Consider the following 12,977-nt stretch of genomic DNA (forward strand, 5'->3'; position numbering starts at 1 on the left):
CATCATGTGCAGCTCATACGTGTTCATGTCATGCATAATTGGCACTACTACACTATTGTTACAACTGTCCAAGTTTCGGTGAATTTTGCTGTTTAAAGCTGCTCTGGATTTTGGGGGTAATCTATAGATCAGTACTGTAATTTGTGTCGTCTGAATTATGTATAGAGCCTTTCTGTGTAGGGCTGCCGGTTCGATCTGCATATAACGTGATTAGTTTTGTAAACACTACATGTGCTTAGCTTAGGTGGACAGTGGTGTCCCAGAAAGGCGACGCCATCTGATTGTATGGTTAGGTGAATAGTGGTATCCCCAGCTCATCATGGTTCAAGTTCTGATGCTCACATTAATCTTAAATTTACGGTATTGATAAGTGCCGAACGTGCCATGTTCTAGGATCTCAGCCCGAACGACTTTTCTACCTTTGATTTATTCGCACGAATCTTAGAGCAGACGGGGTCAGCCACGTCACGCCCTTTTCTCGTTTGGAAAAGCAGCAACTCGTCCCGAACGGTCCATCCTAATCCCTTTCCCCACAACCTCCCTTTCGTTGACCTGTAGACAAGTGAGCAGATAACGTCGATATGGTCGCTTGGTCGCCGGCGACCACGACGGCGCCTACCGTCTCGGAGCAGAGGCCGGAGGCTGCGGGCCTTCGCAGCGCACTCCCTCTGGTTGCCGCACGCGAGAGAGCTCTCCGCGTCAGAGGCGTGGAGCGGCGGAGGAAAGGGGCGAGTAGCGGCGGCGGTCCTCGCCCTAGCCAACACGGCAGCGCGTCCCGTCTCGGGGCAGAGACAGGAGGGAATTACGGCGCACTCCCTCCGGCGACCGCAGGCGTGAGGAGAATTTCGCTCGAAGGCGTGGAGCGGCAGAGGCGAGGGGCGAGGAGCGGCAGAGGCGAGGGGCGAGGAGCGGCGGTGGCGAGGGCCGAGGAGCAGCGGAGGCGAGGCGGGCTGCGCCATCCTCGAAAGAGTGCGGCTTGGGGCCATGGGGAGGAGACACCGCTGGTTGTGCTCCGACGTATCTCGGTTGAAGAGCTTGAGCGCGAGTGCGGCGGAGAACCAGCTGTTTGCGGCGGCGAGGACGGCGGGGGGAACCAACTCCTTGTGCGGTGAAAGGGGCTGCACGGCACCGGAGTTGTCGGGTCTGACGCCACCGGTGGCGCTGGTGACATCGGGGCAAGGTCGGCGTGCGGAAAACCACCACCTCTCCGGCCACTTCGATCGCAGATGCAGGCCACCGCCCCGCCTGCCTTCATCATCATCTTCGTCCCCGCAGGCCCATTCTTCTCGCAGGTAAGGTTAGGCCGCTGCTCGCCTATTTATTTGGTCAGAATTTCTGATTTCTTGTTTCTCTGATCCTGCATATGTAACACCTTCAGGTCGTCCACGTTGTATCAGCTTCAGGATATGAAATTCCCTAGTGTTTTTTGTATACTCACATTGCACATCGCTCCAACATTTTTTGTAGGCTGCCAGTTTGTGGTTTGTTCTAGAACAGATGGCAAGTTACAGATAAAAATGTGACCCATTAAAAATGATGGCAAATTTGTTTGCAGTGATGGCAATTTTGATATGCACCCCACTGCAAATTTGTCATGTTTTTTGTTTGGGAAACAACAATAATTGCCATAGCAAATTCCTGTATTTTGACATCTTTCAAGATTGATCATTATGGTTCAATCATCTTATAGCGGAAAAAATGTCATGGCAATTTTAAACCCATAGTTACCATGGTCATTTTCAATATGTAGTTTTTGCTTCGGCGGTAGATATGTCATGACAATTTTTGTGTAGAAACATGGTAAATATTGTCTAGTTTTACATTCTCTAAATTGCCATGGCAATATAGTCTTCTTTTTTGCCATGGCACATTCACACTTTTTTTGGCCATGGTATATAGTGACATTTTTTTGTTTCTGTGATGGCAATTTTCACCTAAGTTCACAATCTCTAAAATTGCCGTGTCATGTTTTTCCGCACATTTTTTTTGCCGTGAGCATTGCAAATTTCTTCTTCTTTTTTATGCAACATGGCAACATTTTTATGAGACAAAGAAAGTGCGCACTACATGCATGACATTTTTCTTATACTAACTTGGTGTAGTTGTCTTGTTCTTTTGCCCAATCAAACGACCTTCAACTGTTTTGTTGGTTGGTAGCTGATTCGTATTGAGTTTTTTAATTTGTGTTAAGAGATAGGTTAGTAGTAGGCCATGACAAAATTAGGAGAAATATTTCAAAATAATGTGGCAATTTCTGTGGAGTGACACGACAAATAATCATATGATATAATTCATATTCTTTTGTCTACTCACACTTTCCATTTATAGATAAATTTTGAATTTAGTCGCATGGAATTTTTTCCTAAAGTGACACAACACATGTTTTCAGACATTGACATGGCAATTTTCTTAAAAGTAGGTTACTCAAACATGACATATTTCAGGTAGCGACCTTGCCATGCCCCTACCAAGTATATGGACAATTTTTGCCATGATATTTAGACAGTGACCTTTGTCATGACCCTACTATGTAGACAATGTCAAATATGTTTAACATCCCATGGAAATCTATTTTATTTAAATAGCATGGCAGATTCATATATGCACAGTTGTCATGATCTTTCGGAGCTAGTTTGGCCATGGTATTTACTGTTTTACATTCTTTTCTTCAAGGAAGAAATATATGCATGGCAAAATTTCTTTTCTGCACCATGGAAATTTTAGTTTGTGCACCATGGCAAATTTAGTTTATGTCCACGACAAATTTAGTTTACGGTCCATGGAAAATTTAGTTTATGGTCCATGGAAAATTGTATATTTTAGACCATGGCAATTTTAGTTGATACTTTTTTTAAGTATCATATGATTTTTTTTACTTCATTTCCATGGCAAATTTACTTCCATTTTCCATGGAAAAAATTTAATATGTTTTTGCCCTGGAAAATTTTAGTCTTTTTTGCCATGGCAATTTTACTATAAATGACATGGCAAATTTTACTCCTTCTTTGCCATGGCAATTTTTACTTTATTTTGCCATGGCAAGTTTCATTCTTTTTTTGCCATGGCAATTTTACTTTAAATGACATGGCAAATTTTACATCATTTTGCCATGGCAAATGTTTAATATTTCTTTGCCATGGCAATTTTACTTTTAATGACATGGCAATTTTTACTTTATTTTTGACATGGCAAGTTTTACTCTTTTTTGCCATGGCAATGTTTACTTTTGATGTCACGATAATTTTTTCTTTTTTTGCCATGGCAATTTTTTACTTCTAATATAAGGTGATGCATGAAATAAATCTCTAGATGAACTTCTGCTAGCTGCCATGGGAACATGGCAATTTTTGTAGAAAATGTCGAAGATGGCAAATTTGAGTATAACATAACAAACATTTTTTCCGCAGAACATGGCAAATTGTTGAACAACTTTTAGTAGATTTCCCATACTATTTTAGTGTACTTACGTTCTGGACTCATGAGCATGTCAACTTTTTTCATAGCACGGCAAAAGACCCATGGCATTTTTTGTCTTGCAAATGAACAATGTCTATTTTGTCACAACAAAAATATGGCTTTTTCGTTCTTGTGGGCTTTTTTTTGTATAGAGAAAGGCCTAGGCCTGTAGGGGCGACGGGAAGGAGCATTCGGGCCTAGGACTGTAGGGCCACGGGAAGGAGCGTTCGGGCTGGGAGGCCTCTCCTCCCGAACGATTTCGTTCGTACGGGGCAGCCTGTCGCACCGAACTTCTCGTTCGGGCTGGGAGGCGCCCGGACCGAACGTTCGGTCCTTATCGATGTCCTAAATTTATTTCAGAATTTTCGGCAATGCGCGTTCAGTGGGGTGTGTGTTTTCATATGGGTGAGTTTATTCCCGTATATATGACCGCTTGCGCCTGTACTGTGTTCAAAAAACAAAAATAAGGTCGTTATATCGGTCCGATCGTCATAATAACAGTTGGTACGAAGATTTTGACCAAAAAAAGGGTCTAGCAAAATCGGGATATCCCACGCTTTGTCATATTTTTTGCAGGCTGCTTAAAATTGAGCCCGAAAGCCTTTATATGCATGTTGGATGACCCCCCTCATCCAAATTTTGACAGCACAAATATTTCATAACGCGCACCTCCTTCCACCATCGCCAGCGTCTCCGCGCTGTCACCGTTTGGTGTCACCTCCTATGAGCCGTTCTCGGACCTCCCACACTTCACATTAGTATCTGCGGGTACTGAGTTAGGGTTTATGGAGATCAGTATCTGTGAGCATCCAATGTCGAGGATGTTGCGAGGCTTCTAGCAATGAATGAAGCGAGAGGTTGACCTCAGATGCTTAGGAGTGTTATCGTAAGCATTGGAGATGGAAGAATTGCCCTGCAACTTGGCACGCCCAATGGCATGATCCAACACCTATTCTATAAGTGGTTCCCTTTGTTGATTGTGGATTTGGTATTGCTACTTTGGGTTGTCTGGATCACATAACGTAATGATATCAATGTCTTGCAAAAATCTCATCTATTTGCTAGGATAACATGTGGTACTTCTCTAGGATGCAACTACACGGTGAATGGACATTAGTATGACCAAGCTACTATCTAGCCAATCGCATCTGTCCATCTTGGTCAACATTTGTGGAAACAATTTCTATTCCCGTGACCAAGAAACATAAACATTTCACAAAGACACAAGAAGCAATAAAGAAGGACATGGAGAGGCAGCAAGCTAGGTTTGCAATTGTCCGGGGTGTTGTTCGTATCTGGAACAAGGATGTCTTAGAATAAATCATGACTTGTTGTGTAATCCTACATAATATGGTCTTCGAGGATGAGAGGGATATGCCAAGCCCAAAGATTATGAAAATGTTGGCACACCCATCCGGCCTTGCAGGTACACAAACCGCATTCAAGCATATCTTGAGGTGAGCCGAAAGATTGAAGACAGGGCCTCCCATGATCAACTGTGTGAAAATAACGTTAAACAAATGGCAGCAAACTGGAAGATAGTGTATTATATTTCTTTAAAATTTATTTATTTATATTTGAACAAATTGTTGATTTGGATTATTTGTTCTATTTGGATTAATGGTTTGTAATAATATTCGTTGAATTGTTTGATCTAAATTGTAGTAGAGAGATAGAAGAAAACAAAAAGGAAAAAAGTATGAAGGCTTATGGTAATCTTGTGTTTGCGCACAACCTACAAAATCTTATAACATCATGTTGTGTACGAGTTACATGCATGCTTGGCCGAGTTTTAACGTGCATGCTTTCCAGCTGATTGTTTATCTTTGGAAACAATACATCCAAAATATCACGAAGTTTGAAAATCATACCGAAAAATATATTGATAGATGATAAGTTAGAGCAGCTCTAGTAGAGTCGCCATACCGACGATCGCCATCTGCCACATCCAGGCCAGAGGATCCGGTCGTTGCTCCTCCTCCTCGCGCCCCAGAATTGAAGACAAGGAGGTGCTCCCCTGGTGCGCCATTGGAGGAAGTGGGTGGTATATTGAAGGCAGGCAAGATGGGATTGGGGCATTGCAGAGAGGATTAAGGCGAGAGAGCGAGGGCGTCAACCTTTTATAGGCCATCGCGGACGCCATTAAGGAGGCAGCAAATGGAAAATGGCGGGCAGTTAAAGGGTGCGTCTCCCGGTGAAAAACTTTGTGGTGGCCTACTATCACACCTCTGACATGCTAATACGCAAGCAGGAGATGATGCCGCGTGGCGGCCATCCAACAGGCCACCACGGGAATCCGAGGGCACGGGCATGTCACTAATGATCAGGTGCCGTCATAGTGGCGCGCGGGAGGCCCTGGAGCTTCAAAACCCGACCGTGGCATGAGAAGGAATAAGTTGAAACTTCCTTGCCGTGATGGCGGATGGGTATGGAGCACCAGACGTCCCCAACGTCCATATATGGACACTGCGAGATCGTTATGGAGTGAGCTCCATAAATTATGGCAATCGACACCCATATGACGACTCAGCTAGAGCGTCATTTTGGTCCAAAAACGTCATATTATCAGTTATTATAGCGATCGGGGCTATATGAAGACTCTGTTGGAGTTGCTCTAGTTTTAACAAGTTGTCTGGACCCGAATGATTGGAAGGAATCAGTCAAAGAACTGAGAAGGGTTTTTTAGAATTTGGGATAAAATGCAAGATAGTTGAGAAGATAATCGCCTTTACTTCTAATTAATCTAAGGAACTAAATTTTGGCGAATTCTTTATTACAACCATGTCCTGATTTATTAGTCCCCTTATATTTTGGTTCAAACTTTGACCTTTGATTTAACTATCAAATAATAAGTTATATACCATAAAAATAGTATTATTGAAAACCTCTTTCGAATATGAATCCAATATAATGTAAGTTTTGTGACATACAATTTACATTTTGTTAGTCAAATCTATGGTAAAAAAAATTGATACAAAATACAAAGGGAATCAGTAAACCAGGACGGAGGTACTAGTACTCAACATGAGGTAAATGGCCTAAACAAAGCCCCTGGGTTAACTAAATTACAATAATTAAGGCAAAAAGCCAATTAACAACAGCCTTGGATCTCACCATCACACGTGCACCGGTGGATAACTGTGCACCGTTGGATAACTGAATGTGCTCCTCACTTGTGTTGCTCTCATGGATTACTGAGGGATATATGTTGAGATTCCTCTCCTGCTAGGACCTGGCTCTGCTAAGTTGATCTTATGTCATCAGACTATGAGTTTGCAGAACATGGCCGAGTTTTTTTTTTAGATAAATGGCCCAGTTTTACGCGCATGATTTCCTAGTGATTGTTTATATTTGGAAACGGTACATTGAAAATACCACGAAATTAGAAAATCACACCGAAAATAAGAAATAGTGAGCAGTTATCATGATACCTGCTCATGAAACAAAAAGTAGCCGCGACAGATTCTGAGGAGGAAATTGGATTTATTTCAGGATTGCAGATAGTAACTGATATCATGACAACACAACAGCAAGTATTCAGTATTTACAGTGTACACATGTGAAAGACAACAAAGAAACAAGCATTGCTCCGCGGCGTTCCCAAATTTCACTGCACCGATCATAAGCAACTGAAACTGCTTGCTGAAGATATCACGTTTATTAGTAACTGGCTGAACTAAGACACATAGAGCGGTTCAGGCGCAGTTTTCCTCTGTATCCTGAGAAACAAACATAAAAATCATGTTAGAGTGAGTAAAATCAACAAGTCCGTGTACACAAATCACTAGGTATTTCCAGGATGTTGCATATGGTGTGGCATATGCTTTGTCAGCACATGCAACCTTCTAATTCTAAGATCAGAGTGCTATATCGTTGGACACCCGACAGAATAACCTCAAGTATTACGACTAACATAACCAAACAAGTAGCAAAAGTATTAACCTAACATGAACAAGTACTACACTCACACTATCATGTTTCATTTTTCTTCATGGGTAACCAAATACGTCTTCAGTTATTATGAAACTGTTGCACAGCAATAGAAAACTATGCTTGTCTAAAACCAGCAGCTTGGTTTGAGGAGGAAGCATGTGTTTGCCAAGTTCAGTGAACACTAGGGCTCATTTCGCTGTCCTTCTAGTTCTGACAGTTAATTATGTGACACCATCTGGAGCAAATAAAATCTAAAAAATATAATTTGCAACTGAACCGTTGTCGCTCCATCATGAACTAACCAGTTGTCCTTGGACCATTTACATCCTTCCATGTCAACTACATGTAAGCTCAGTGCATGTCTTGACACTGGAGAAAGGTTCTCAAAGCTGTGAAAGAAAGCTAAAGCATGTTAGCGAAAGGTAAGAAAGAAAACAGCAACAAGGAAGCAACTGCGATATAGAAAGGAAATTCACCTCTGATGTACAAGATCGCCGTGAATAACAACAAAGTCACCTGATTTCATTTCCAGTGGTACAAACTCTTTTTGGTCATAAAGCGGGGAGGGGCGATCAAAATGAGTACCATTTTCATCTCTGATCATTCGCCTTTTTAGACCATCTGGTCAAGAACATTGCAAATGTAAAAAATAATATAAATAGATAGTCTGATAGCAACAGAACTTTTTGGGTTAAATAATTTGGTAATGTCACATACTTTTATGTGATCCCGGAATTGCCCATAGGCAACCGTTGGTAATTGTTGCATCTTCAAGTGCAAGCCACAATCCTGTGCATGATAGAGGCTCTGTATAAAGGAATGTATTATCCTGGTGTGGCACCACCTCGCCACCAATGCCCGGTTGCTGAAATGTGAAGAAAACAAAGTCAATAACAAAGAATAAAACATGCATATCATATGAAAACTAACTAGAGCCTTCAAAAGGTACCTTAAAGATGTACATAGATTGAATAACTGCAGGTCTCTTGTACCCTAAAGAAGAGAACAGGCTAGAAATATTCTCCGAGAAAGCAAACTTTTTGAACACAGGGTCATGTTCATGTAGTGCTGCATAAAATATAACATGGTGAAGGTTATATATCTAAATAGTTGAGAAATTATGTCATCATGAAAATATGCAAGCATATAAAAAAGAAGCAACCCACACCATAGAGAATGTTAACTCGTAAACAAGAAAATAGCTCCAGATGGGAAAATAACCTGAACCACACACACTTTTGACTTAACTCCAGATTAATGGAATTATAGACAGCAGACTTAAATGCAAGTCTGAACTCATTTTTCCAGATAAGAACAGCGCAGCCCACTGAAATGCCACATGATTGTGCTTAAAATTATTAACACCAGCACCTTTAAATCAGATGCATTTTTTTTCAAAATATACTCAATTTTATCGCTTTTCAGTGAATAGGGAATTTCCTTGTTGTTTCACACATGGGGCAACAAATACTTGGTCCATGCAACTTAAACAGTAAAATGATATCACAAGAACCAGTTGATCATATAGTTGAAAAGACAAACATGTAAAATAATTTATCTCTGAATTTGATTGCATCGTGGGCATACTAACCATGTCCAACTTTATTAATTGAAAGTTCCTTTGGCTGTCTCAAGCACCCGTCATCTCCAAATGCCTTTTCTGTGGTCACACAAACCGCAAAGTGACAAGAGAGAAATCACCATCAAGAGCTAGGATGTAAAGCAGGAACAGAATTACAGAACTAGCAGCACAGTTCGCCGCCATATGTGACGCTGCAACTTATATCTTCTTTTCTAACAAATTACCTAGCACCTCCTAGTTCAAGGAGCATGAATGATAAATGCTACAGATTGGTGATTCCTAATTGACAAGGGTAACTCATTCCCCACAAGTCCAAGATGACAGAAATCACGTACCCTCGAAGAAGAAAGATATATTCTCTGCACTCTTAAAGAAGTAGTCGTCCTTCAACTGCCGCTGCATAGGAAAACAAAATTATTCGGGAAATACAAATCCAGATCAGGCAGCATGTGAGACTAGAGATCAAATCTATCAAGTGAAATTTGAAGCTAGTTATCTGGAGAACTGTAAGTGGCAGACTGGCACACGCCTATAAAGCTGGCAGTTATTATTTGGCAGGTCAAAAGTATCCCTCTGAGGTCTGAACAAATAAGGCAAGTTCGAGAAGACATACATGATCCTTAGTGGAGAAGACACTGGAGTCAGCGCCGTCGAAGCCGTCGACGAGCTGGGCCATGCGGTCCCGCATCGCCTGAACCTCCTCCGCGCCCGAGAACGACTCCAGCACCAGGTAGCCTGGGACCAACGAGAGCCCACGCAGGATTGGGATTAGGGCTTCCGCTGCTAATTTCGAGATTGGGGGAGCCGCCCACCGGCTGCTGGGAGACAGAGAGGTTGGGGGAGATGAGGTGCGACGAAGACGTGCTCACCGTTCTTCTCGAAGAAGCTGAGCTGGTCGGCGGTGAGGCTGCCGGCCGGCGGCATGGCGGCGGCGGAGGTAGATGTATGAACGGAACAGGGGATGGGGATTGACCAGTGGAGGAGGGTGGCACGGAACTGTTTGCCGTCACGTTTTCGTTTTGTCTGGTCGATGCAGTTTCCTGATTTGATTCCTAATAAAGCCACCAGAGCGTGTCCATACAACCCATTAACAGTCGGGGCGAGCAAAGAGCTATGCCACGTCCATTTTACTATGCCTTGTACTAAGAATAATAAGGTAAAAACGCGTTCAACCACCGATGCTCTTGTCTCCTCATTCACCCTTTCTCATTTTCTCCTCCCCAAGTGGCGGCTAGGGTTACTGTGACCGCGCCATCGCCGCCGCCGTCACCACACCCCAGCTTGCGGCCCAGGTCGATTCAGCATTGTCGTTGCCGCCCCTTTTCTCTTTGTTTCCCCTCCCTGATGCTCCGCCGCCGCCTCCTTTCTCCACCAAATCCACTCCATCCTCATCCTCCCCAATCACTGCCGTCGAGGTTCTAGCGTGATAGGGTCGCGGGAAAAGAGGGCGAGGCTACGTCATGGGCGGAGGTCGGGCGCCATCAGGAGAGCCGATGGGCGGCGGTGCATGATTTGGCCACGCGCGACCTGCACGAACAACACGGCTGACGAGGCACATGTTGCAGGCCAACAACGATTGGAGGCGAGGTGACCGCGTTCACCAGGACGCCGTTGCAGATCCTCGTCGTTTATCCGGGAGAGTGCTCGTCGATGATCCCCTCTTGTCCATGGATTCGCGACGGAGGTGCTCGAGGAGGAGCTTCTTCCCTAGACGCCATGGAAATCGTCAAGGTGCGCCTTTACTCCCCCTTCCCTTGTCTGGGTATGCTAGGTGTTGGATGATGGTTTGGCATTTAATCTTTAGAATCTCGATTCCTTGATTCCCCCGTACTGAATAATGGTAATTTAGTTTAAGCTCTCAATCATATATGGTCATGATGTTTCTACTTTTATTCGTAAAACTTCAAATACTTAGGCTGTAAAACATAAATCTGTGCTTCCACTTTGAGGTGGAACAGTAGGTTAAGGGAGCATTCCTCAATTTTGTCTGGATTCAACGGAATCGCGGTAGTGTGGAGAATTAAAGCACTCAAGGTCTCTGGAGGATCGATGAAGAGAACGGCAGTTTAAGACATGGATATTGCTGTCGGAGCACATATAAAGGGATGGAAGTTTCTGTATCTTAACGATGTTGAGGTACTTGAATAACGTCTCTTATGGTTTACGACTTTTCTGTATGGTATTCAAACCTTTACTGATCATTCAAACTGCGCTACATGAATTTCCCTTTCAGTTCCAGTGTGAATTGCCGGAGTCATATATGAAGCATACAGGAAACAATAACATCGATGGCGTTCTGGTCCGGTGTGGTTGTTTAGACTCTGCTTTGTAGACATTACCAAATCAAAGGTATTAACTTAGGCGTATTTTGAAAGGCGAGTTTTTTTTTTTCCGGGAAAAAAAGATGAGTTGAACTGCATTATGTCTAGCACGTCGTTCAAAATTTAGTTCTATTCTATATATACTCGGTTTAGATTAGTCCTTTTCTTGCGGCTGACAAGATTTTACCTGCACTCAGTTGGATAATTAAGTACAGTTTGATTAGTATGACAAGTCACATTGGTAGGATGAATATTTACAAGGTTGATTATTTCCCAGGAAGCACAAGTACGATGTATGTTTGCAAGTTTTCATAACTAAATTATACAAGTATACCTTTTTTTTGTTTGAAGTTTGGTCAGTTAAAATCATTTTGAGTCGCCTATTGTTTAATGGTTCTATTTTGATCATATAATTAGATTTACATCTTGACTCGCTCGCTTTGATAAATTTCATTCTTACCAAGGGTCATCATGTATGTATTAAGTTGTTTCTTGATATAATGTGAGATGAATATCAAATCTTAAATTGCAGTGTAAGCATGTATCATCTACAAATACTATGTGGTAGAAATAATGATGAGAGGATGTCTATTGTGCTTCTTTTATGTTGCAATGGAACTTTCTATTTCTGTCTATGCACTCCAGATAGCTTCCACTGTACCTATCACTTGTGACCGAAGAAAATTCCATGTGTACTAAAATTGCTTGTGCTATCACTTCCCCGTGCAAGATTGCCAGCCACGAACACAAAGAAGGCGGTACAGAGTGGCGATGCGTCGATCAAGGACTGGTGCCAGAAGCGGGGCACCAAGGGGGAGCATGTGGTGTACACGGCCGAGTTCATGGTGGATGCCGGCTTCGGCGAGCCAGGCGCTGGCGTGGTGGCCATCCGGAACCACCGCGAGTTCTTCCTCGTCGAGGGCAGTGGGCTGCCTTGCGGCACCGTGCACTTCGCCTGCAAATCCTGGGTCTTCTTAAGCAACAAGGTATGTCTACTTCTTTTTTACTTCAGGTTCAGGAAGACATGGACTTGTTAAAAAAATTGGTAGCATTGGGTTATGGTCTTGACTTTGTGCCCTGCTGCAGGACATGTTCCCATTCATTTTAGTTCTATATTATGATTCAAATAATGTTTCTTTTATGGTACTGTGAAATTGAATTGCACAGAAGAAAAAAAAACACTTTCTCATACATTAACTTCAATTACAGACGAGTTTCCTGTAATAATGAAATTCAGGGACGTCCTAACGTTACTCAGTTAACATACTTGTTCTGTTACATTAAGCCACAGAAGTATTCTTCTTCCAGACTATAGATTTAGTAATGTTTGTACACAGAAAAGGACACTTTCTCATACATTTGCTTGAATTACAAACCTGTTTCCTGTAATAACAAAATTTAGTGTCACCCTAATGTTACACAATTAACAGACCTATTAAGCCACTGAAGAATTCTTGTTCAGACTACAGTGACACACAAGCACTAAAACAGGGTTTGGTCGACTTGGCAATTTGGCATGGGAAGATGCTCGAAGGCGCGTGATGTGTAACGGGTCGTGCAAGACACCTGGACTAGGACGGTGGTCAGGTGGAGTATACTCAATGGTAGTACTAAGTGTTTTCTTTCAATATTAATTATGTATGAACAGATATAAATACGGTGTCCCATGTTTCACATTAATGTTT

General features: G+C 42.6%; 1 protein-coding gene and 1 long non-coding RNA gene across 2 annotated transcripts; one reads left to right on the forward strand and one right to left on the reverse strand.

Moving 5' to 3' along the window:
* Positions 1 to 6,922: 6,922 nt before the first annotated feature.
* Positions 6,923 to 10,032, reverse strand: LOC123095838 (phytanoyl-CoA dioxygenase 1). The gene is made up of 9 exons (XM_044517407.1): positions 9,841 to 10,032; positions 9,585 to 9,706; positions 9,307 to 9,367; positions 8,981 to 9,049; positions 8,339 to 8,457; positions 8,107 to 8,254; positions 7,866 to 8,010; positions 7,692 to 7,778; positions 6,923 to 7,175 (listed from the first exon to the last, which is right to left on the reverse strand). Exons 1-9 carry the CDS (start codon positions 9,893 to 9,895, stop codon positions 7,133 to 7,135), a joined length of 849 nt encoding a protein of 282 aa, XP_044373342.1. The 5' UTR covers positions 9,896 to 10,032; the 3' UTR covers positions 6,923 to 7,132.
* An 868-nt stretch (positions 10,033 to 10,900) lies between these two features.
* Positions 10,901 to 12,270, forward strand: LOC123099460 (uncharacterized). The gene is made up of 3 exons (XR_006448165.1): positions 10,901 to 11,107; positions 11,205 to 11,320; positions 12,023 to 12,270. It is a non-coding gene; the product is annotated as an uncharacterized lncRNA (long non-coding RNA).
* The last annotated feature ends 707 nt before the right edge of the window (positions 12,271 to 12,977 follow it).

Source organism: Triticum aestivum, chromosome 4D (genome assembly GCF_018294505.1).
Source record: "Triticum aestivum cultivar Chinese Spring chromosome 4D, IWGSC CS RefSeq v2.1, whole genome shotgun sequence".
Classification (NCBI taxonomy): domain Eukaryota; kingdom Viridiplantae; phylum Streptophyta; class Magnoliopsida; order Poales; family Poaceae; genus Triticum; species Triticum aestivum.